This window comes from Danio rerio, chromosome 16 (assembly GCF_052040795.2).
Source record: "Danio rerio strain M-AB ecotype USA chromosome 16, GRCz13ab, whole genome shotgun sequence".
Taxonomy (NCBI): Eukaryota; Metazoa; Chordata; class Actinopteri; order Cypriniformes; family Danionidae; genus Danio; species Danio rerio.
This window is the reverse complement of record NC_141036.1, coordinates 22,382,068-22,409,061: the sequence shown is the minus strand read 5'-3', so window position 1 is coordinate 22,409,061 and position 26,994 is coordinate 22,382,068. Positions and strand designations below refer to the sequence as shown.

General features: G+C 33.6%; 1 protein-coding gene across 24 annotated transcripts in view; it reads left to right on the top strand.

Moving 5' to 3' along the window:
* The window catches only part of hdac9b (histone deacetylase 9b), a 180,104-nt gene that overhangs the window by 149,120 nt on the left and 3,990 nt on the right, over positions 1-26,994 (top strand). For 16 of the 24 annotated variants that reach the window (XM_087285426.1, XM_087285420.1, XM_087285419.1 and 13 more), the window contains 5 exon segments: positions 3,154-3,285; positions 6,413-6,528; positions 16,311-16,433; positions 17,952-18,144; positions 20,416-20,627. In XM_087285426.1, coding sequence (XP_087141552.1) covers positions 3,154-3,285; positions 6,413-6,528; positions 16,311-16,433; positions 17,952-18,144; positions 20,416-20,627 — 776 coding nt within the window. 24 annotated transcript variants of the gene reach the window in all.

The window sequence follows — 26,994 nt, the reverse complement described above, 5'->3', positions numbered from 1 at the left end:
GTCCACTAGGTTGACCTTTTGTCGATATAGGTTATTATAAAAATAAATAAATAAACAAATAAATAAATAATTTGTTTTAGTGTTAGGGACACAATAACATTTTCTAAGAGTGGAAGTTTTTAATTTAATTTAATTTAATTTAATTTAATTTAATTTAATTTAATTTAAACAATGACCACACTTTTCATTTAATGAATATATTTGTTTATTTATACTATGTATAAATTATTAAAACACATTTTTTATGTCTATAATCACTTTAAAAAGGATAAAAATATACATTTTTAAAGATGGTGCACTCATTTATGCTATATACACATACAAATTTATATAACAATACATAATGCATTCAAATGTAATAATATGATTGATTTATGGGCCTGTTAAACCTCTGCTCATTCATATGCATGTTTGACTTGGCCTCTGCTTCCAGTCTCTGTGTCAGCGAAGAGAAAAATGAAGCAGGTGTCGAATCTGTCGCTCCGTCAGATTGATGATGACGGCTGTTTTTAGCAGAGAGCGATGTGTTTCTCCGTAGCATCACGATCACAACCTCCTCCTAAAGCCACCAAACAATCGCTCCTCCACCTCCACATCGGCAGGGCAGCTTTCCTGTGGTGACAGAGGTAAAAATAGCAGGCAATCAGGCCTGTGTGGGGCACGAGGCGGATTCCCTGCAGTTCGCTCTCAGCCCGCTGCACTAGAGGGATTTACATCCCATTAGCACTGCACTGCTGGATGAAGCAGACAGACCTGCTTCTGATACTCAGGAGAAGGCCTGAAAATAGCTGAGCGGCCTGTGGTCCAGTTGAGATCACCATTGCTGCTTACAGATGTGTCTCCTTCTTGTCATATTAAGTCAGAAACTGGCTGTTTATTAGTTCTTATAAAGTACTTTTTCTGCATGATTTTATTCTAATGCTACCAAAATAATAACTTTATAACTATAATTAAGCAGCAAATTACAAGTTAATCATAGATAACGGTTTATTAATTGAACTTGTAGGAACATTTTAACTAAAATGTGACCATGCAAAGTAGATAATAATTGATGGCAATATTCATTCATTCATTCATTTTCTTTGCAGCTTAGTCCCTTTATTAATCCGGGGTCGCCACAGCGAAAAAAAGCTGCCAACTTATCCAGCACGTTTATACATATATACATGTATATATTAATTTTACATTAGTAACAAGATGTTACTGTTCATTTTCAAGCAATCACTCTTCTACAAGGTACCCGCACACTTGGCAGTGTTACTATTACACAATAGGGAACTGAAAGGGAAAAAAATGCACACATTATAACAAGACCAATGTTTTATGTGTAATGTGGGTGTTTCCCAAAGGGAGGCAGTGAATGTGGGTGGCTGCTTTGCTCTCTCACTTCCCATCAGAGATGAACATTACAGTCATAAAACACACTTCTCTATAATTCAACAGCCTTTTAGTGATGTTGGAAATTCTCAATATACAGTGTCATATCAATATGATGTCAATGTCCTTTTCTGTTGTTGCAGTCTTTTTTTTTTTTTGTATGTTTCACAATAATGTATTTTTCATAGATATGGTGTGGCATGACATTTCCCCTATGTCTGCTAAATGTATTTGTTACTTTAACCACTGCTAGAAAGAACAAAAAAAGTAATAATTAAAAAGTTAAAAAGTGCACTTTAAAGTGCATGTCAACATGGCTTATCAAATGGTCTGTGAAAAATGTCTGAATAAATTATTTATGATATTTTAATATGAATTAATAACATTAAAAAAGCAGGGCTTAAATAGTTATAAAACAGTCAAACTACAAACGATTTTGTTAAAAAAAATAATTATTAATTAAACAAAACTTCCTTCAGTTAATTTCTGAGGAAATATGTAGATTTTCTTTTGTTTAAATTAAATAAATTAGTTACTAAATTGAAATAATAATTATTAAAAAACTTACATTTAGTAAAATGACAAAAAAAGACTGAATGGCTAAAACTGAAATTATATAAACAAATTATTTAATACAAGTCACAATACTGTATGTCAATGATACGTAACACTGCTTGATACTACTACAACTACAACAACAACAGCAACAACAACTACTACTACTACTACTACTACTACCAGGGGCGGACTGGCCATCTGGCAATTCTGGCAAATGCCAGAAGGGCCGGACCATTTTTTAAATGTGGGCCGGTATGCTATTTTTTTTAATAACGTTTTTTATATGTATTGTTTTTACATGCAGGCAGCTTTTATCTCTTGCAAGATATGAATATGATGATGATGATGATGATGATGATAATAATAATAATAATAATAATAATAATAATAATAATGATAATAAATGTTAAGCATTGGCCCAATCGGCAATAGCCGACTGGTTTCAAGATGGGCCGACCCAATCAGAGGTTACGTGGACGTAATCAAAATTTGGCGAGAATGTCAAACAAACAGGTAAGTGCAACACAAGCAAATTGTCAGAGATGGACCGTAAAAAAAGGAAAGGCGTTGCCGAAAAGCACAGAGAAAGCCAAAAATTGCTCGAAAATCAGAAGCTGCCAAATGCATAAAATTAACTGATATAGTTTCGTGAGGACAACGTCGACAGCAAGAAGGTCAATGGTTCAAACCTCGGCTGGGTCAGTTGGTGTTTCTGTGTGGAGTTTGCATGTTCGCGTGGGTTTCCTCCTGGTTTCCCTTACAAGTCCAAACACATGTGCTATAGGTGAATTGGGTAGGCCTAGTTGTCTGTGGTGCATGTATGTGAATGTGTGTGTATAGGGGTTTCCCAATGCTTTGGAGGACATCCGCTGCGTAAAATATGGTACTGCTTACATTATTTCACCATCTATACAACAATATAAGTAGTGAATGTGCGTGTCCGTGGATGGGGCTGTGTCGGTGTGGTAATGTGGGCTGGTGTGGCTACAGTGCCAGGGCTGATTTTTAGTCCCAGTCCGCCTCTGATTACTACTACTACTACTACTACTAATAATAATAATAATAATAATAATTAATGATAATAAATTAATAATAATAATGAAACTTTACTAAAAAATATACATTTAGTTGAAATGTTCTGTAGTCTCCCCACTACAGTAGTAGTTTCTACCACACAACACTTTATCCTAAACATCTGATTTCCCTGTTTGTTTTCAGTGTCCGAGCCCAATCTGAAGGTGCGCTCCAGGTTAAAGCAGAAGGTTGCGGAGAGGAGGAGCAGTCCACTTCTACGGAGGAAAGAGGGCAATATCATGACACCCTTCAAAAAGAGAGCATTGGAGCTGTTGGGTATGTGTATCTTCCTTTAATGCACCTCATACACTGCAAAAAAGCAACTAGTTATGTTTCTTAAAAAAGTAAGTAAATCCATTGCTATAAAATCAACAGCTGACTTTGCTAAAAAAAAAATAAGTAAACCAATTATAAAAAATACTAATTATGCTGTTACTTAATAATTTTAAGGCAACGAGTTTACTTTTTTTAAGCAAAGAATACTTATTGCATTAAAAAGAAACAAATTCACACACTTTTTAAAGTACATTTGACATATTACAAAATATTGCATGCTTTTTACAGCGACAACACAAACAATTGCTGCATCCCAATTCACCTTTTATATCAGCCGACTCGAATGTTACTCAATTGAATGGGCGTTATCTATGGTTATTGGCTGACAGATATGGCCTAGTATGGGTCTTCTGTACCTACTGGTAGGCTCAGAAGGCTATTACCATCCATCCACATGGTAAATCAGCTATAGACCACATACTGCTACGACCGGAAGATAGTAAGAATTCTTTATAGTATTTATAAAATTTTCCATTAATTGTATTTTATTAATGTGTACCCCAACCCTCACAGTGATGCAAACATAGATCTGGATCTGGAGTCTTCTCTATTAGTATAGCTGATTAACCGTAAATATTATTTATTATATTTCCTATTACTTGTATTTTATAACGTCTCCCCCCTATACATCAACCCTAAACCCAACCGTCACAGTTATATAAAAACAGATTCCTGATTGGAATGGAGTCTTCTATTAGTATAGCTGATTACCCATGAATTTGTGTACAATCTTACTGTTAATCAGTTACACAATAAATACTGTATTGTATATGTACAACACCATTTATCTTTCTGTATATGCATTCACAGTAATGTATAACTTTACAGTAAAATATACAGTAATTTTCGCAGTGATTTACTACTGAACTGTCATACAGTAGAATACAGTTCATATTACAGTTAAATACTGAGTGTAATCCTCAGTCCGAGAATGTGAACAGCTCAGAGATGAAACTCATGTGTTGTCACCTCGAAAGTATGGTAATTACTACATTACGTGAATGAAGTATTAGCCACTTAACCATCAGTAGGCCCAGGCAGAATCTGCACAGATTTCTACAGATTTTTAGCCCATCATTATGTCTATTTCTTTACTTATGTAAATGTGTGTACATTCATATTTATTCAGTTTTTTAATGAATTTCATTAATGTTGTTGTCTAATTTGAAAATGTTCATTTGATTTATTTACAATACAGTTTGTAAAGTAATATATTCTGTCTTTTAGTAGAAATATCATATGAGAGACTTGCTTTGTTTACCAAATAAGTGGATCTAATTGGATTTGCATTGTAAACATTAAATTAAATTAAATTACAGAAATTATATATTTTATTTATTTTTTTTTTTTATTTTTTTATAAAATAGGGTTTTTAGTTACAATACTCCCAAAATCATTCTGCATAAAAGCTAAGTTTTTTTTTTTTTTTTTTTTTTTTTTTTTTACAAAATTTTGCGCATAAATTGCAAAAACTGTCTGCAGATTCTGTCTGGCCCTAACCATCAGTCTTGTAGATCTGCCATGTTTGTAGTTTGTTTACACTTCTAATTATGTTTGTAGATCTAATCAAATTTGGTTACAATACAAAATGAGATGTGGGCGGCTTTTGACATTAGTGTGTACAGATCTGCAGTTCCAATTTTTATTGGAAACGTTAGACTCCTGGGGTAATTTTGCAATACTCAATGAGACACTTCAATTTAAGTAAACAAGTAGTTTTTTTAATTCTATTTTACGAATGAGGATGCAGTACATGTGATGTCCTGCTGTTTGTGCGTTGACTGGTTGGCTGTATTCTGTTTCATTTTGTTCATGTTGTTATGTAACAGCGGCTCTGGCAGGTGTCATCTAGTGTGGTTTTCAGCCTTGGTCGGTTGAATGATTTTTCCATGGTATTTTGGTTGCTTATGTACTTTTGTAATGGAGCAAGTGGCTGCAGATGGTGGTTGGTTTTGGAAACACGAAGGCAAGATTGTCATCTGGTAGATCTGTAAATATGCCAAAGAAGACAACATCCTTTTGCTGATTGCCAGATATCAGTCAATATCTTTTAAGATGTATCTGAAGTGCTAATAACTTTTAAAATATTTTAAAGTGTCATTCCTTCATTAATTTATTCCTTAGTTTATTCATTCATTACTTAATAAATAACAATAAAAAATAAAATAAATAAATAAATAGATAGATAAATTGAAAAAAAAATACAATGAATGATTGCAATATGCATATTTTGGATATTCTGTCATCATATTTTTTGAATTTTGTTCATTTAAACAGTCAGTTATGAACTTATGAATTAATTGTGCATAACTTGTTTGTGTGTATCAGTTACTTGACAGCAACCTAGTTTTCCCAAGTGGTCCAACAGTATCTAGATGCAGCCTTTATGATGCAAGCTGAGATTGCATCACTCAGCAATGCAATGTCAGACAAAATCCATTCAAATGGAGCTAGTGACGTCACTGTGATGGGTAGGGTTAGGGGTTCGATTAGGTGAGCCCATTAAAAAGCACTGGATACATCTCAGATTGCAACGCACCAGGTCTGCATCCAGACCCCTCTCAAGTGGTCTCACATCCAGATACTGACCAGGCTCAGCCGTGCTTGGCTTCAGTGAGAGTAACCGGGCCTTTTAGCTTTAAAAAAAAAAAAATAAATAAATAAAATTGGCAAAGTCAAACATTATATCAATCAAAAAATGCCACCCTATTTCATACATACCATTTATTGTCATTAATTTTTCACTTTTTTCCTAATTAAATTATCTGAATTAAAGTCTGATATATATATATATATATATATATATATATATATATATATATATATACAATATATATATATATATATATATATATATATACATATAGTTGAAGAATTATTATCCGCCCTGTTTATTATTTTATCTCCAATTTCTGTTTAATGGAGAAATTTTTTTCAACACATTTCTAAACATAATAGTTTCAATAACATCATTTGGGAAATATAAAAATATATATATATATATATATATATATATATATATATATATATATATGACTATACGTGTGTTTTATTGAATGTTCTCCAGAATCCACCGCCAGCAGCAGCGCTCCAGGATCAGGGCCCAGTTCTCCCAACGGGGCCTGCAGTGCCTTGGGGGCTGAAAACGGACCCTCTTCACTACCAGTCACCACACGGACTGAGGTACTTATCTTAAACATGCTTTATCGCACACACCAGTAGTCTATGAACAGTTTGGTGTTCTCTGCCTCTTCAAAGCTTTCTAAAACATCAGAACCTGTAGGACTAGAAGAAAGGTTGATGGTCACCAGGCCGCACCATAAATTTCCTCGACACAAGCCCAGTCTGTCCTCGTGCAGCTATGAAAACACTGCTCTGTCTCTGCAGCCTGTGACCTGCATGTCTGTCCCAGTCCAATGAAAACGACTCCCGGAACGGACAATAAAGAGTCAGTTCACTTCCTCCCACAAACCACTGCTCCTTACCGCTAACCTTTACTAGCGGAGCTTTGTGGTTTTTTGTCCCGGCAGCTCTCGTAAAGCTCACAGTGAGAAAGTAAAGATCAGATGCTGCTTTAGACAATGTTACTTTAGGGCTCAACGTTTAATATAGAATGCATATCAAAGGAATATTGTAAATTCAGTGCAAGTTAAAGAGATTTTCAGCTATTATTAACTCAGCGTCCATTGGTTACAAACTTAGGTGAGTTTCTTTTTTCTGAAGAAAAAAAAATAGAAAAAAACTATTTTGTCATAGTATGGAAGTCAGTGACTACCAGTCCAAATTAGTCAAAATATCTTATTTGTGTAAAAATAAATAAAATAAGCAGGTTTTCAACCACTTTAGGAGCAAGAGAAATTTGTCAGTAATTTTTAATTTAGGGGAAACTATCCCTTTAAAGGGCACCTATGATGAAAGTCAACTTTTGTAAGCTGTGTGCAGGTATAATATGTCCACAGTCATATTGGAGTGATAGAAATACAATAAGTCTCTTTTTTAAAGTTCCTGGCGTTAAAATAGAATCCAAATCTCTCATATTTTGTGGCCCACTGCAACATGACATAGGAGTGCGGTTTCCCATCCACTAAATTGATTTACAGCCACGTATTAACATGTCTCTGTAGTAACGCGTATAATCATATCAACAAGACAAAACGTGCGCAAAACAACTGGGATTAAAAGATCTGTTCAGCTCTCTGTGATCATCAATCATCAGCAAAGGTGATCAAAAGTTTTACAAGTTTAAAACTTTATTTAAACCGTGCATGTTTGTAATGAATTACAGCTATTTTATTGTTTTAATCACCACAGCCGCATGTCAGTACAATTATAAAAGATGCTTCGATCCCGGTTTGTGGACGTTAAATCAGGTTTATTTTGTACATTAACATAACGAATATCCATACAGTGGTGGATTTAAATCTATATCCTTTCAAAGTGCAAAAAAAGTGCAAAGTTAAACGTGCATACTTTGTGTGTGTGCTCTGTGTGCGCGTGAACTTTGTAAATACATTGTGTCAGACTCATCAAAAGACTTTGAATTAACTCCACAACAAACACATCAAATACTCACTGGGAATGTTCTTACTGTAGTGTTTCTCACAAATGTTACGTAAAATCTGCTTCCTTCATGTCTGTCACTGTTTATCTGATGCAACCGATTCTGAGATTGAGGCACACTCTGACAGGCATGTGGAAACGGTAAAAGAGGTGCACTTTCAGCTCAATCAGCAGCCCCTGTGGCATCATCACAAAATGAATATAAACATAACTAATTATAAAAATATACCCTTTTACAAATATGAGTGATTTATGATGGGAAATTTTGCTAATAGTAAAGTAAACAATATTTTCTGTATCGTACACATAATTTAAAAGAACATCGGAAATGTTTCTGAGAAGTAACACATTTATTTAAAATTGTCAAAACATTTATCCCATTCACTTCCTTTTTAGGTACCAAAGCCAAACCGTCATCTTATTTGTACCAAATGTCACCACAAGAATACAAGTAAATGTTGACCTTTTGGGGAAATTGTGGTCCCTGTTAGGAAATCGGCTCAAAAATGACACCAAATATGTAGTTTTAAAATTAAAATTAAAATATTTTCTATGAGGGCTGGGTTTAGGGAGGAAGAGTACAAAATATACTGTGTCTACAGAACATAAAGCCTATGAAACGTCATATAAAAAGTCTTCAAAAAGTGAGAATACACTGGAAAAAAATCTGCAATTTTACAGTTAATTTTGGCAGCTGGGGTGCAGAAAAAGAAAAGTTAAATAACGGCCATTAAATTACAAAAATAAACCATAAAATAACGAATATTAAATTACAGAAATGTCCTTCATTTTAATTTTCTGGTAAATTTCTGTAATTCAACTTCTGTTATTTTACAGTGAATTTCTGTAATTTAATGGCTGTTATTTTCCGTTTTTTTCAGTGTACTCTCACTTTTTAAATTGCAATTAAAATGACAAAAATAAAAAAGTTTAAAAAAGCCATTTTTGTTCCCCCATCCACAAATTATGCAGCCCTATTGTCAAATAAATGTAACTTGTACTGAAGCCATAATATTCCTTTAGGAACATGTATAGGGCTTTTCCCTTTCCTCCGATGTTCATTAGCTCCCTCTGACTCACTTCCTGGTAGCTTCATGGCTCAGTTCTCCCAGGTCCCCATAGACTTTGCGCACAAAGAGGTGTATTCTGGGCAAATGTGACATGTCTCTGTGAAGCCTCAGCTCAGCAGCTGTGTTATTCTTCAACACCACTGTTTACACTCCCATGAACCTCCTTTGCAATAGCCGACAAGGAATGCTTATTGCACTGCGATCCAGGGTCGAGGTAGTGGGTGGCGGAGCTTAATTGATCCACCAGCCGCTGGTAGCCAAAGACATGCTAACAACACAAATACGGGCGATCGCTATTGTATTGACATAAGCTTGAGGTCTCTGGGACAGGGTAGACAGACACTCCGCGCCAGTTTCGAAAGCGAGACGTGTTTGTAATCCGTTACATTAGGTATCTTCTTTCAGAGGCAACTGGTCCCCTGGGTCAAATAAGGCCGGATTTCCACATTAGGTCAGTGAACAGGCAGGAGGGATTGGAGGGTAAACAGTAAAACCGTACCGTCTCTCTGCCACATGCTGATGAGCCGCACCACCCAGAGAAGGAAGTACAGTTCACAACTGATCAGTTTGCTTTCTAAGATAATAGGTGTGTTTCAGTGATGGTAAGAGTACTGAAAAATCATACTCAAGTAAAAGTACCATTACTTTCCCAAAAATGTAATGCAAGTAGAGTAAATATTACTGTTGTAAGTATTACTCAAAGCAGGAGTAAAAGTAGCCCTTTTTAAAGTACTCAAGAGTAGTGAGTATTAAGATGTGAATGGCTCATGCTTTTGCATGCAATTTGTACACAGATGTGTAAACGTAACATTTTGTTGTGCATTAGTAATTGATTAAGGGCATTTGGTGGTTTCAGTCCTCACACAATAAACATCCATCTTCTCATCAATGACATGCAGTCTATAAAGTCTTTCGATCATTGCACGTAAACATTTTAGATACGTTCTTGCACATGCTTCCTAATGGTTTGTTGCGTTTATGAAGCGGCAATGTCTTGCAGTTGTTCAACATGATGCAGTTTACATTCTATGTGTGATTTGATTGAACAAGAATCACAGGACTGATTAATCTACTTTAGCCAATCCACAGAGACAAAAAATAAAGTAGTGACTGCAGGTAGAAGGATAATAGTGGAGTAAAAGTACCGATACATCACAAAAAATGTACTCAAGGGAAGTAAATGTACACATTTATCAAACTATTTAGTAAATTACCATTCCTGATAAATGTACTCAATTACTGTAATTTGAGTATTTGTATTTTTTTACTTTACACCAATGGCGTGTTTCAATTACAAATTTGTTTTATTTTTATTATTGTTAACAAAACATACAGGCTAAAAAAAAAACTAATAATATTAAATAATAATAAAATATAATAATACAACTACTCCCACCTCCCTCCCCTCCATTCTCTTTAAACTGGGGTATCCAATGAATAGAAGTTAACAGAAAAAACAAAGTACAGTATCATGTATCATTCATACAAAATAAGGCAATCATTCTGGATCCTGATCATTGTTTTGTGCAATAAGATTTTGTCAGCATCTGAATTCCAGATCCTTATTTAACTTATTTGTACCAAGTTCACTTGAGCTGTGGATAATTAAAACTTATGTCCTGAAGTTGTACCAACCACTTGTACGTGTCCAACTTATCTGGAAGCAGCCAATGTTGGGCTAGTAATTTGTTTTGTAGAAGTAAACCAATCACCCAAACAGCTTTTTGTAGCTTGGTAAGGTTCAACATTTAATCATTGCTCATTAATAGAATGGAAGGATTCAATAGTACAGGGTATTCATTCATTTACATGTTTGTATAAATCTATTTCGATATTTTTTCATGTTTTCATGTAAATTTTATGGATTTCTTCCTTCAGTTGAACACAAAACAAGATCCAAAAAATATTGGAAAAAAGCCGCCACTGGCATTCACAGTTGGAACAAAAATACTATGGAAGTCAATGTCCGTTTTTTTACGTTGAGTAAATGATGACAAAATTAAAATTTTTGGGCAAACTGTCCCTTTAATGCCAAGACAAACCCTGTTATACAGTCCAGTAGAGCCATAGTCATATCTTTTAATATACTGTACTGTATCTGGCCCAATTTTATACTATGTTGGCACCAGGGCTTTCCGTTGATCTTCATTTATTTTGATAGATTTTTTTATTTATATTTGTATTATTTTACCTTCAATAGTGTTGAAAACTTTAAATTATTGGTTGAATTGTGAAACTTATTTACTTACATATTTTTTGGATAATTTAGCTTAGGCAAAGATGTACTTATGTAGGGCCAGATGGAATCTGCTGAAATGTTTTGCTATTTCTGCATAGAATTTTGTTAAAAATCTTTATACATCTGATTTATACAGAACTATTTTGGGAGTATCATAACTAAAACCATAATATATGAAATAAAATGAAATACCCTTTTACTTGTATTTACACTGTAAAAAACAACCTATAGAATCTACTCAATAAAACTGAGGTAAGAATTTGCACTTACTTTGTTTGGGTAGATTATAAACTATATATTTATATAAAGAATACCTCAATTTAACAGCTCTGACAAACTGCAAAAAATTAGGTACGGTCTACCTAATATTTTACATTAGATTACATAAATTATTACTTATAATAATTGAGTAACATGAACTCTATGTTAGTAAGCAACAGTCCATCTACTAATTTACTATTATTAATTATTACCCAATAAGAATAATCAAAAATAATTTTTTCATTAAAGGTTGAATTTACTTAAAAATTGTCAGAAGCAGGAGATAGCATCAATTACTTTTTTATTGACAAAACATTTTTAAAAAACATTTTAAAAATGTAATAAAAAAATGAAAGTACAAAAAAAATGCAAGTACAAAAAAGGTACGTTTTTACCAAAAAGTACGTACAAAATACCTTAGCATAAATTTCAAAAGAAATACATTACATAAAGCATTAAACATTCCATATTATGTTTTCCACCCATCTGAACACATTCCAAAATTAAAACTTCAGTGTTTAGATACGTGTGCAACACTTGCAACACAAATGAAAGGAGTCACTGAAATGAGAATAAAAAAAATACAAAAAAACTAAATGAAAAAAATCTCCTTTACCTCAACAGAATGCCATGCCAACATTTCACCAACTTTTATTTTAAACCAAAACAAAAAAATGCTCTTAGATTCAATTTTTAGGAAAATACAACTTCATATAACTTGCATTGCATGCAACTTCTTAAACATTTTGAAAAACATTTGAAAAAACACTAATTAGGTACAAGTGCATTAAATTTCCCCCAACACAACGTCATAAAACATTTTACAAAATTGTAATTGGAACACAATACTATTTACATATAGAACAGCGTCTTTACTGGATGAAGCCAGCTCTTTCCAGTAGCTTACACCTGAGGCTTTGGATCTTTTTTAGCAGCTTCATTCCATCAAGTTCCAAAAACAGTTTCTGGAACACTTCAAAAGTGTACTTGAGGTTTTTGGCATATTGAAGGTTGAGTGCATAGATAAGTCCCATCAATAATGTGCATGCTGTGGTTATGTTCCCACAACCGTTCAGCACTCTGCTGCCCTCTATGACTACACACACATCCACTGGGTCCACCTCAGCTGTGGGGTTTTTAATCACTACCAATTTTATTATGTGATTTGTGTGGCCTTCAAGTTCATTCTCCTGTTAAAAAGAAAAAAAAAAGCATTTTTCAGCACTGAACTGAACTAAATCATTGAGAGCATGTTTTAAACGAAGCAAAAGGCCGTCGCTTGGTGCATTCGCTGTTAAATCATTAGCAATGATTGTATTATCCACAGTACTACAGCCGTAAAAATAGTGATCACGTTTAACTAATCCTGCGTTGAGAGAGGTTAGGACCGCCTACCTCATTAACATATGGACACAGAAATAAATAAATGTAGAAATGCAGAAATAAATGTAAAAATAAATAAATATAGAAATACAAATAAATGTAGAAATAAACGTAGCATAACACAAATGGTACCAAAATAGCTAAATTAAAAATGACACTTTAACACAATATTATTAATTTATGTGTTTCTACGTTTATTTATTTCATCATTGAATTAATTTATTTATATATACATTTATCTATTTATACATTTATTTATTTATGTATTTCTACATGCATTTATTTATTAATTTATGTATTTTTACATTTATTTATTTCTGCACTTATTCATTTATTTATTTATACTTAGGTAATTTCTGGTCCTCCATATCCGTCCGCATGAACCTTTGTGAAATGTAACCCATACATTAGAGCACTTTCTGTTAGCCATTGCCTTAGCACAGATGTGTTTGCAGATTCCCACATTACATGGGAGTGAGTAAATTATCGTGACCTTTTTTATGAATGTGGAGTAATTCTTTAAGCACAATGTTCAATAAGGAAAATTAAACTATGTGTAATCATTTGAATACCTTGAAACTAGGGCTACACGATTTTGAGAAAAAAAACCTAATTGCGGTTTTTCTGATAAATATTGTGATTGCAATGCAATTTTCGATTTTGAAGATGCTGGTATAGATTGGTAGTGTTTCCTCTGGATCTGGCCACGGGATGTCGATTTTACATTTAGTACACTTTTGCTTCACGTCGTTCTTCGCGAATCCAAAATAAGTTCAAACAGCTGAAGAATTCACACAAGTGAAGCGTATATCATGTTGTTCTCGAGTGCCATTAAAGATTCATTCAACATGAATGAATCATTTGAGAACGACCATTACCTCAAGTTCAAACACTGGAGTGGAGTAGCTTCGCTGTTTATAAATTTCAGACATTGACAATGATGAAAACTACTATAATTAAGTGATATAGATGTATATTCACATTAGCAGGTGCAAGTACTGGGCAATTAAAATTTAAATGCTAATTTGACTGACCACAAATTCTAAAATGTGAATCTGTCACTGTGGTGTCGACAACAAAGAGAAGCGCGCAAATTATAATCTTCTGGTTGATTTTAACGTTGCACAACTTAACATTTGCATTCAATATATCAACAAGTCAAATAAAACTTACCTGTAATTCAACTGCCGTCCCACCACGTTGGCAATGACATGGAAAATGGCGACCCCGCGATTCCCTCCTGGATGTTGACGCATGCGCAATTTACCAAAGCAAATATTTAAGAGTATACTTTACTCATTTTTTAAGTGTTGCATTTTTTTACTGTTAAAAAATAGATAGTGTAGGTAAAATGTACCCATTATGTTGCATTTTAGATGCTAACTCATAAACTTAATTAAACTTTAACTGATTTTCTTGGGTGGTATTTAACACCCCCTTGAGTAATTTTTTACAGTGTACTCTTTACAATGCAAATCCAATTAGATCCACTTTATTTGGTAAGCAAAGCAAGTCTTCTACAAAATATTTCTACTAAAAGAGAGAAAATATGACTTAAATAAATTATATTAACATTTTCATATGAGTCAATAATATTACTAAAATAATTTAAAAACCGAATAAATATAAATTTACACACATTTTCACAAGTAAATAAACAGATTCAATGATCGGCTAAAAATCTGCGGAAATCTGCACGCGCAGATTCCGTGTGGGCCTACTTATATGGCATTGTTATACAGTAACCATTTTATTAATCAGGCTTTTCTCCTCATTCCTTCTGTAGAGTATTTAGAGTGTATATTTGTGATTTTTTTCTCTGTATTTATATGGCTGAATATCTATCAGGAAAAATATCTAACCATCTAAATGATGATTATGTATTTTTTACTGTACATAAACCACATGACCTGTAAAATGTGTCAAGAAAGGTTAATTTCAGTTGAGGTTTTGTGGAAAAAAATCCCTTTTTAAATTGTCTGAAAAACCACCTTATGTAAACTCTTTTTGGTAACACTTTACAATAAGGGTGCATTAGGTAATGTTGAAATAGTGTACACTTTACAATAAGGATCATAATTCTATTAATAAATGCTTTGTTAATGATAAGTCATGTTAGTAAAGTGTTAATTAACATTACTTAAGCATTAGGTAATGTTGAAATAGTGTACACTACAATAAGGATCATAATTCTATTAATAAATGCTTTGTTAATGATAAATCATGTTAGTAAAGTGTTAATTAACGTTACTTAAGCATTAGGTAATGTTGAAATAGTGTACACTTTACAATAAGGATCATAATTCTATTAATAAATGCTTTGTTAATGATAAGTCATGTTAGTAAAGTGTTAATTAACGTTACTTAAGCATTAGGTAATGTTGAAATAGTGTACACTTTACAATAAGGATCATAATTCTATTAAAAAATGCTTTGTTAATGATAAGTCATGTTAGTAAAGTGTTAATTAACGTTACTTAAGCATTAGGTAATGTTGAAATACTGTACACTTTAAAATAAGGATCATAATTCTATGAATAAATGTTTTGTTAATGATAAATCATGTTAGTAAAGTGTTAGCAAACATGAATAACAGTTAAAGCTGCGGTGCTGATGTAATACACTCCAAAAGAGTCCTCCTTTGTCCCTGACATTGATCAGGAACTATGCACTTATTAAAAGCTTTACCAATTATGCTAACATGTTGTTCATGTTAACTAACGCGTTAACTAACATTGGAAGTTTTCATGAACAAGGATTCAGTATTGCTTTATAAATGTGTTGTTCATTATAAGATCAAGTGATCTAATACATTAACAAATGTGTTAGTGTATGAGTGAGTAAACATGAACTAATTAAGCTGTTCATGTAAAGAGATGCATTAGATAATGTGTAAATAAACATTAACAAAGATTAAGTAATGCTGAACAAAGTCCTTAATTACTGTTAGATCATGTTTACTAATGCATTAGCTAACACATGAATAAATGTTTAGTTAACATTAACAAAGGTTAGGTAATGCTTAATAAATGCGTTATTCATTGTTAGTTCATGTTAACTAATGCATTAACTAATGTTAACTAATGCACCCTTATTGTAAAGTGTTACCCTCTTTTTTAATTCACAATTAATTTGTGTTCAACTTGAAGGATTAATAAATTGCTCCTACTGATAAAAAAAACTCCTCATTTTGATATCAACTGGGAAACAGGTCTGGATTTGTGGGCTTTTTTTCCATTTCTGTGGCCTTGGCTTGGTGTCCTCCAGTTGAGCTCATACTGCTCCGCTGTGGCAGGAACAAAACCGTCATTCGTTTTAGTACATTAAAGTTTATTGTTCTGGTGCTGTTGCTCTTTCCAATGGTCCGTAGTGGGATTTCAAAATATCTCTCTTTTTCTCTGCCCTTCCTCCCTTTCTTTCTCTCTTTCTCTCTCTCTCTTTTTCCATCACAGCGGTGGCCGTCACAGTCGAGGTTATTAGGGCCTGAAAGCTCAGTGTCTATGTTAAATCTCTATACGTCTCCATCGCTGCCCAATATCTCTCTCGGTTTCTCGGCTGCCTCTTCTCCCATCAGCGTAAGTCAAGAAACGACATGAATCTTCTTTCATAGAACTTCATATATAGATATACATATAGGGATGCACACAAATAGAACGCAGATGCGCATACTAGACTGAAATAAGTATAGGCTTAGAAAATAAATTTAGACTTTGCATTTGCATAACGACAGAGTTGACAGTCATGTTTCTATTTTAGGTCAACCAACTGCGATTATGCATGATAGATATGCAAAGATGTTATTGTTATGCGCTGGCAGTTTCACAGCTAAATATGAAACTGTGATAGTTCACTTTAAATGGCAATGCACACACTATTTAGTTACCAGCGATTGCCAAAAAAGAAAAAAAAAGATTTTTAGGTTTAGAAATGATGAAAGTTTTAATGTTGTAAAAAAATCATTAATAAATAGTTAAAATATTTGTTTTGTATTTTCAAGTATACTATGAAATAGCTATAATTTTTATTATAGAATATTCTAGTGTTACTGCACTTTATTTTTTATATTTTAAAGAGAGTAGCACAAAAATGTTTTACTATTATCATTTGTTAGTGTTGTATAATAATACTTTTTAAACATGTAATACTTTTCATATGATTTACTTGTGTCGTGTTTAGTGTAAACACAACTTAATTTTTTCCTCCAATTTATTTATCTTTTAAACTCCCAAATATAGACTCACCAATACTGCTTTAATTGTAATGACCTTAATGTGGATGTTTACTCTGATAAATGAGGGGAAATGTAGTTTATGGCCTTGGCTCAGCTGTATATTGCTTTGACTGTTGAAAGACTAGCCATCACTGGCTGACTGGATGATATGTGTAGCCTCAGGGTTCTGGCCTTTGACTTTGGGGGATTTTATAGGCCTTAGATAAATATTGTGCTTAAGTGTCTGGTGTCGGTTGCACTCCAGTCCTCCCCAGTCACCTCATCCATTACCGCTGTTTAAAGACCAGCCAAACTAGAACAATCAAGCAGAACTCCAAATAATGTTTAATCTTAATATTTATTCATACACTGTAAAACCCAACAGTCAACTTTATCAACTGAAATGGGTGTAGGTAACTCAAAATCTACTGAAAGTTAATTCTACTCTTGAAGGTAATGAGTTAATTAAATACCTCAATACTTCAACTTAAATAAAGTTCACAGTACTCATATAGATTTTTTTTTAACTCAAGTAGTTTGCAGCAATCAATTTCCTTAATTGGTATGAGTTGCCTTAACTTATTGGGTTTAACAGTACTCAGTTGGTTTGAGTTCTCTTCATTTATGGGGTTTAACTGTGCTCAGATTGCTTCCTTTACTCAAATAGATTAAGTTCACAGTACTGATATAGGATTAGTTTTTGAACTTAACTAATTTGTTGTAATCGGTTTCCTCAAATGGTTTGAGTTGCCTTAACTTATTGGGTTTTACAGTGAATGAGCCATTAAATCAAAAAGTTATGAATTGCAGTGAGATTGTGTTGGTTGAGTTAGTATATTAAGCAGTTTTGCAGGTAGTCAATGTTCTCTCTGTCTTCTGTCAGGCTGCTTTAGGTCTTCAGGAGAAGCATGTTGATAATGGTGCCGTATCAGCGGTCATTCAAGGATTGCCAACCCAACTTCTGGGTCCAGTTCCATTGTCTGTTATGGAGACCAAAGTGAGCAGCAGCCACCAAGCTCTCCTGCAGCACCTCCTCCAGAAGGAGCAACTCCGGCACCAAAAGATCCTCTCTTCTGGTGAGATCATCATAGCCTATAATACATTTAGGATTCTAACCAGAGTACTTCTTAAAGACTTAGAAATAGATGATATTTTAAAAAGCAATTACTGAAAGTTTCTTTGAGGAATGCTTCTTCTATAGCAGTGGTTCTCAAACTATGGTACGTCTACAGCTAGTGGTACGCGAGCTTACTTGGTACACAGAGGAATCACTGAGTAATGAAAGAAAAAATGTATACAATTTTAATAATTTGATGCTCGCGATAACACCATTGTGATCAGCATTGGCTGTTCTCTAAAGCCTACAATCAAATCACTGTGCATAGAATGTTTACTTTAGTGCATCGCGTCATCAGCAGATAAAAATCAATTCAATTGATGCAGAACTAGAGAAAGAGGTGTGTGGTGATACGTGCTAGAGCAGTGGTCCCCAATCCTCGGGCAACAGACCACTATAGACCAATTGGTACTGGGCCGCACAAAAAAAATCATTATTTGTGTCTGTTGTTATTATCTGAGCCCGAACGATCATTTATTTTGAAAAAATCTTTTATTTTGAAAAATGACCGTATTCTCTTGTTACATTTTGGTTACTTGAGTGCTAAAATTTAACCTATAGGCAAGCAAAATGAGTAAGAACTGCAGCACTAATCAAACTGCTGATCCAACTGATCAAGGTGTTTAAGACTACCAGAGACTATTAAGCAGGTGTGAGCTGGATTGGTGGTTGAAGCTAAATTATGCAGAGATGTGGCCCTCCAGGAACTGAGTTTGAGACCACTATTCTACAGTATCACTGCAAAAACCCTCTTTTTGGAACCTCTGTTTTTAAAGTCTACACAAAGTTTCTGAGACTTTTATTTCAGTATGTTGATGCACTTTAGACTAAAAGGGAATATTGAGTAGAGTGAAGGGCTTTCTGTTTGTGCATCATTCACATAAAGCACATCAAGAAGACATGGTTAAGAATATAGTGGCTGAAGCCATAACACTCATGTCAACATTATAAGCAACCACTCCAAACACCAAAACCAAATGCTCAGACTTTCGTTGAAGATTAACACATTTTTTTTTCAGTGTTTTAACTTGCTTGGATTAATTGTTTACCGTTGTTTAGCATAAACAAGCACACACAACATAAATATTGTACATTTTGATTTCACAGAGACTTGTATCTGTAAGAATATCTGTGTAAGTTTGGCCATTTTGAACTGCCAAATTATAATTAATACAGAGTTTTCCAACAAACACATTTATTTGTAGTAAAAGCTTACACAAATTAATGTGAACTACAGATTATTGCAGAATGTATATTAAATAATCACAGATACAAGTGAAATACAATGTCTTGGACATATTCCTTACTGTGTAAAAAGAAGCATCCTGTTGAAAATGGTAATGTCCATAGTTTCCAAAATGCACTGTAAGCAGTAGACCAATCACAATTGACACAATATCAAAAAAAAAAAAAAAAAAAAAAGGATATTCTGCCATTGCTTGTTCCAGGCAATTTACTTTCTTTACTCTCAAAAAAAAAAAAAAAAAAAAAAAAAAAATATATATATATATATATATATATATATATATATATATATATATATATATATATATATATATATATATATATATATATATAGGAACTATATGCCTTAAGCTTAAAAAAAGTATTCTGAATTTATATGCTTTGTATGATGAGCATACTATGTTTATTATTAGGTTTTTGTTCTGTTCATTCATGGAAAGCTGCGCTTTGACACAATCAACATTGTATAAACCATTACAGAAATAAGTAGTTGACTTGTCTTGACTTGTGCAGTTTGGGATATGAGTTCTTAAGGCTGAAGGCTGGAATACACATCATGAATTTTCAAATTTGAAATAATTTTTAAAACTAGCCAGCTTACATTGCTATTAAATGGTAGACCAATGTGATCTATTGCAGTAACATATTTAAACAAACGATTCAAATAATTGTAAGACTGGATTAACCAATTCTTTGAAAAGAACATACTCAAAGTATGATTTGTTAACAACTTGAGCATAGTCGCACCTCTAGGGCCCTATTTCCAAGTGGATTAACACATGTTTTCAGTGAGTAGGTGGTCTTTTGTGGCTGTCTGGATGCATTTGACCACAAACCATTTACATTTGAATGAGTTTTCAACTACTTCTACAACTCATCAAAAGTGGACAAGACAATTCAAACAACTTCTTCATTTAGTGTAATCATTTCTTTTTGACATCACACAGGGTGTTAATCTATACCTGATCTATATGTTTTTATATAGGTCAAAGTCCTGTGCATCCACCCTCTCCGCTGGCCATGATGGAAAACTCTCCAAGCAGCACCCGACCCAAACTGCCTCGTCACCGGCCCCTGAATCGCACCCAGTCGGCTCCGCTGCCCCAGAGCACATTAGCTCAACTTGTGATTCAGCAGCAACATCAGAACTTCTTGGAGAAGCAGAAACAGTACCAGCAACAGGTCCACATCAACAAGGTAAAACCATTTAAACTACTGTCAATGGTACTGGGGCAGGGGGTGTCAAAACCTGTTCATGGAGGAACATAGTTTAGACATATGACCTTTTTTTTTAGAACTTGGCATACTTTTTCTTTTAGTTTGGGATGTTTTGAAATATACTCTAAAGAGACGATTGTCACTGAGGCAAGACCTTTTCTAAAACCCTCCATTTTGGTACTTTAAAAGAATATATTAGTATCTAAAGAGTGCAAATGTGTGCCTATTGACAGCTTTTGTACCTTTATTTCTGTGCACATGAACACAGGAATTACAAATGGATCCCTACCAGACCGAATTGAGGTGGTTTTAGCCCTACTGAGAACTCTGTGGTGGTTCAGTTGTGGTTAGAAAGCAATTTAGCCGACCAAAAGTTATAATGGGAAGTGTGTTATGTAAAAAGCAGTAGTGTCTGATTCTTTGGGTGCTGCAGTATATTTACCACCCATTCGGATGCATAAAGGCTCACTAAATAAAACCTCAAAAATGTCAAAGATGCCTTTCGATTTAATTCTAAAAGATTTTCTGAAGACATCAATGTCAGATTTTTTAATGTTCTGTCTGGAAACAAAGCTTTTCAATATCAAGATCAATTTAATATTTTGCAAATGACATTCACTTTTTAGTATTACAATTGGGATACGTATTATTTTGAGTACAATTTATTGCTCTTTCAATATATATTTTATGTCTACATTCTACATACCAATTATCATGAACACACATAACACAACAAAGTCAAATCACAGCACTCTGCATCATCCAGGTTTTGATTTTGTTTAATGTTATATTTAATATGCCAATAGGCTGCGGCATCACTTTAGTGGTCCCTAATGATGGCACAAAGAAAACAATAGTGTGAGTGAAAACCCATTGTAAAAATAAGTGTACTTTACATGGGAATCACATGTCTTCTTGCTTGGACTTTGGCCAATGAAAGCAGAGATGGAGTCCAAACCTAATGCCATCAAGCTGGAGGTTTCGTTATTCAAGACTAATACTTGTTTTCAGCCAATGCTCATAGGAAATAGATGCCTCTTTATATTTTTATAAAACAATGATTTTTTTTTTTTTTTGACGATGTGGTGGCGCAATGGGTAGCATGTTCGACAAATCCACTTTGGATCCATTTTATTGGACATTTAAGTACACATCCTTCTTGTACAGGTCCATAAGAAGAAGACTTGTTGTATAGATCACCTAGACCAGCAAACTATTGACCTAAAGCTTTGCCTAAACCCAATCAAAAGCAAACGTAAGAGAAGATATTGCAGATATTGGTTGTTATTTTTTGGTATTTATTTGGTGTTGTGCAAAGAACTGCATGGAAATAATCATTTATTCATTGATAATGTGTCCCAGTAAATATCATTAGTGTGAAAATGAACAAAGGTTCTTGCTGTCATACTGCCACTTAGCATTCATTTGACATAGAAACCATTATCAAAGGTATTCTTAAATACGTTTTTCCAGTTATGCAAAAATATATTCTCATTTCCAATGAGCCTATATTGCTTGTTTTGTCAAAATATGTTTATATTTTTACAAAAAATTCAGGAAAGTGCATGTATTACCAGCTACAAATAAAGCCTGAATTAATGAACCCAAACAGAACCTATGACCAATTAGAGCAGCTTCCCTCCCACGTGACCTGCAAAAATACATTTTGTTGAACTTTGAAATGCTGCCTTGTGAAAACAAACCGAACCATGAAGAAAATACGGCATTAAAAGAAAAGTCTCTGCTTCGAAGAAAACAGCACTAAAACACCCGTAACACTTTCACAGGAAGATAAGGATGAAGCTTGATGATTGTAACGTCATCGTAAAACAATTTAAAAAAAAATACCATTCAATTCACGTGGGAACTAAAGTTGGACAAGCCATCTCTATTATGTGAGGGAAAAACCTGTATGGGGTTTAAAAGCAGCACTTGAATTAGCATAGCTTAAGGCATCAGTTGCATGCTAACACCACAAAATTGCATGGGGACAAGTTCAAATGGGCACCAAAGTGGAGAGAATACATACTTCTGTTCCCCTGTGGAAATATTTGTGTTTCTGTGCACCAGCAGCCATGACCTGGCCATCCGTTTAAGTGCAATTATTCTGCCGCGCATGCAAGGTTAGCGACACAGGAGGCTCGCGCTGTGAAAGAGTCCATTGTTAGCAAGAGCCTGCAGATTGATCTGCCTTATTATTGCTGAGAGAGCTTTGGGAAATTCAAGGTTACAAGTGCAATTTTTAGACATGAAGATCAAAAGTGCCCAGAGAGCACTTGTTTTGCCTATTTATTGTTATGTCCTCAGTAGAAGAAATCAGTAGAGGAAAACAGTCTGGTCTGGGTCATAAAAACTGACTTGTTGTTTTGTGTTAAAATAATGCAAAATTAGGAAATCATGTTAAATCAAAAATAGCAGTGAAAGCTTTGGACCCTATCATACACTGTGTTTATGTGCTTTAGGAATGCTAATAAACAGCGTTGATTCGTTTTAGAGCAGAGTCCACCAGATCTAATCAGAGGTGCACCCATCTCTGTGAACTCATCAACTCCTCCAGAAACTATACCTGAATGATGGAAGCTTTCAACAGTTCTTCTCACTGAGCCGAGGCCAGTTTGATAAACTGCTGTCCGGTGTCGGCAAGAAGATTTTCACCCAGGACACCAACAACAGGCGCTATCTCATACACATGCCCCTGCAAAAGAAAGCTCCTGATTGGTTAAAGAGTCACGAATGCCTGCAGATTTTTTCTACTTGAGCGATTCATGCAAAACACTCAACTCACTCTGCTTCATTCAAGTGAATTGCATCAATTGCGCTGCCTCATTCACGCATATCACGCCGCAGGATGTCTATTCACATCTTTGCATTGACTTAACATGTAAATCATTCACCTTTGACGCTTCATTCACATCTGGTGTGAACGCAGCATTAAGGCACATCGTTGGTGTGTTGCTAGCTTTAAGAACTGAAATACTATACTGTTGACCATCTAAAAGCAGGTCTAAAGTCCAGAGCTGAGCCCGTTAGCCATGTGCCTATGTGGGTTCAAACGCTTACAAATCGATTTAATACACAAATATCTTTACATATAAAAAAGTAAAAGAATAAAATTTTCTAAATGTCTAATCTTCTACATATATTGGCATAAGAATAGGATTTGTGTTTGGATATAACTGAATCTTTTGAGCACACTTCATTTTTATTGTTCATTTATTAGTCTGCTGGAAAGTAGAACTGAATTTAGAAATAGTTTTGAAACAAATCTTTGTGCTTAACAAACAAAATTAAATATGTAAGCTAATGAATGTCTTCAGTGGAGTGTACAACACAGTTTCTTTATCCATGAAAGTAGAGAGTAAAGTAAAGTAAAGTGGCCGAATGGAGGAGGCTTGATCTTTATCCTCGCACTGCAGACTGGTAAACTGTTGTCTTGCTAGAGACACGTTTAGTTGTTCCACTTACAAAGTCCGCCACTGTAAATAACAAATGTGCTATGGCCTGAAATAACTGACTCTTAAAGGGGTTGTGAGATGAGACTCTGATTGGTTTAATGCATGTTATGCTCAAAACACACCCATAACTCATTGAGAGAAAAAGCACAACCCTGTTAGACCATGCGCAAAAGCCCCTTATTTACATTGATTTCTCATGAATTTAGAAAAAATTGAGATAATTTTCAAAATAAGTAGTATTTATCACAAATTTGATTTCACATTGGGAAAACCCATAAGAACACAGGGAGAACATGCAAACTCCACATAGAAATGCCAACTGAGGCTCAAACCAGTGACATTCTAGCTGTGAGGCTACCCACTGCACCACCACCAGATGATTTAAATAGCTCTATTTGGAAAGTCAGTCAATTACATTTGAATGATTTTGTAGAGGACTGAAGTATGAATCAATTTTTATACAAGTTAGTAAATACATACACAAACTAGTCATAAATAAACACAATGGCACAAATATTATGAAATAAACAGTGCTTCATGGTTTTCAGTCTTCATTCATTTATTCATTTTCTTGTCGGCTTAGTCCCTTTATTAATCTGGGGTCGCCACAGCGGAATGAACCGCCAACCATCCAGCACGTTTTTACACAGCGGATGCCCTTCCAGCCGCAACCCATCTCTGGGAAAAGTTTTCAGTCTTCATCATATAAATTATTCAATAAAATAATCTTTATTAAACTTCTTTATGCACTATTAAAATGCTTTAAACTCTCTTAAAATGCTCACAAAGAAAAAAGGCCTTAAAGCACTTTGCAGATGATAAACTTTCTTGACTTGTGATGTGATTATCGCGGACGCACACATTGTGATAACGATGCTCAAATAATATATTGTGCGGCCCTAATATTTATAAGTTTGCACCACATTACTCTGAATTGTTAAAACAAAATTTCAGTTTTCAATTACTTGATTTATAAAATTAATTGTAGAACATTATGACGTCTACCAAAAACTTTCATTAATTTCATTATTTTGTTAAATATTAGAAAAATAATGGTAGAGTTGCATCACACTGACATAATGATCCTTTTTATTTTAATTCAGAAATTCAATTATTCTTTAAAAAAAATAGGTATATTTATATCAAATTGGATTGTTTCCTCCAAATGTGACTGGAAATAGTTTTTAATAATCATTCACAACAACTAAATAATCATTTCATGGATGGCCTGCCAATGATTCAGCTCATATTAATGAATTGCAATTAATGTCATTCTCTTTGCACAGAAACATACAAAAATGTATTTATTTATGTATTTATTATATGTTATTTTTTATCAAGAGGAAAACTACTGAATTTGCATTGTGCTATAAAAGTCCTATAAATGGAAGTGACTTCTAATTATTCGTAGTAATTAATAGCAAGTAAAATATCTCTCTTTTGCAAAATCTGTAACCCTAAACTGCTGTAGCTGGAATAAGTAAACAGATGATTGTGAGGGAAATGAGGTCATGAATGCTGTGAAATCAGGGATTAGCTTTCTGGTTTAATAGCCCAATGTTTTACCTGCGCTAAATAGGGCATCTGTGTAATTGTACATCCGCTTACAGGCTTTAGAAGAAGATATTAAAAGTATTTGACTAATTCCAGACGCATATATTTACTTGATGATGGCTATATTTATAACACTTTGCATCTTCCTCACCTTTTGGCTCTTATTCCAATTCTGGTAAATGTTGTTACTCACTCATTGACTGAACAGATTACACTAGCAGAACATTCGATCTGACGTCACTGTATCACAGTTTCTGGGTCCAGACACTGTCAGATGCCAAAAGCAAACAACAAAATGTATTAATCATAACCCATATGCTAATTTTCTTTTTTGAGAGAATATATATTTAAAATATGTGCTAAATATTTTTTAAAACAGTGAGGCTCAAGAAAAAATATCTTTTGATAATAAAATCATTTTTAATCATAACCTTCATATACCAAAATATATTTGTACAACAAATGTACTTCAGGGTCAAAATATCTGAGATTTTAGATCTGATGTATCATTCATTCATTTTCTTTTCGGCTTAGTCCCTTTATTAATCCGGGGTCGCCACAGCTGAATGATCCACCATGTGAAGTATCCATTATCCTCCAAATGAATAACATAAATTTGATTTAAACTTAATTTAAAGTATGTATCTTTCTAAAAATATTTTACACATCAAATAAAGACTAAATGTTTTTCTTTTATTAGATAAATATATATTTAAAAAACTACATAGTTTAATAAAATGATTTTATAAAATATGAATGGATTTTGAATGTTACTGGACTGTAGGGAATAAAATATACTTAAAATAATACACATTACCGGTTTTGGTCAGTATGATTTTTAAATGTTTTAAAATAAGTTTCTCCTGCTCACCAAAACTGTTTTTTTTTTCATCAAAACTACAGTAAAAATGTAAATGTTATTGTAGTATAAAATAACTGTTTAAAAGTAGTTTATTGTTTAATTTAAACATTTTTCCCTGTAATATTAAAAATGAATTTTCAGCTTAATTACTCTAGTTTTCAGAGTCACATGATCCTGCAGAAATCACTCTAAAATTAATTATTATTGTTTTTATTATAATTAATATAGTAACAAAATAAATAACGATCGAACAAACATTTATAAATAATCATTTGAAACTAAGTAATAAATAAATATTTAATAAATAAGTTCATTATTTATTATTATTTATAAGTAACATTATTTTACATTTAATAAATCCTGCCTTGATGAACAGAATATTTTTCTTAAAATTATTTATTAAAATAATAATATAAAAAAAATGGCAGTGCAGTGCGATGCAGTGGCGCAGTAGGTAGTGCTGTTGCCTCACAGC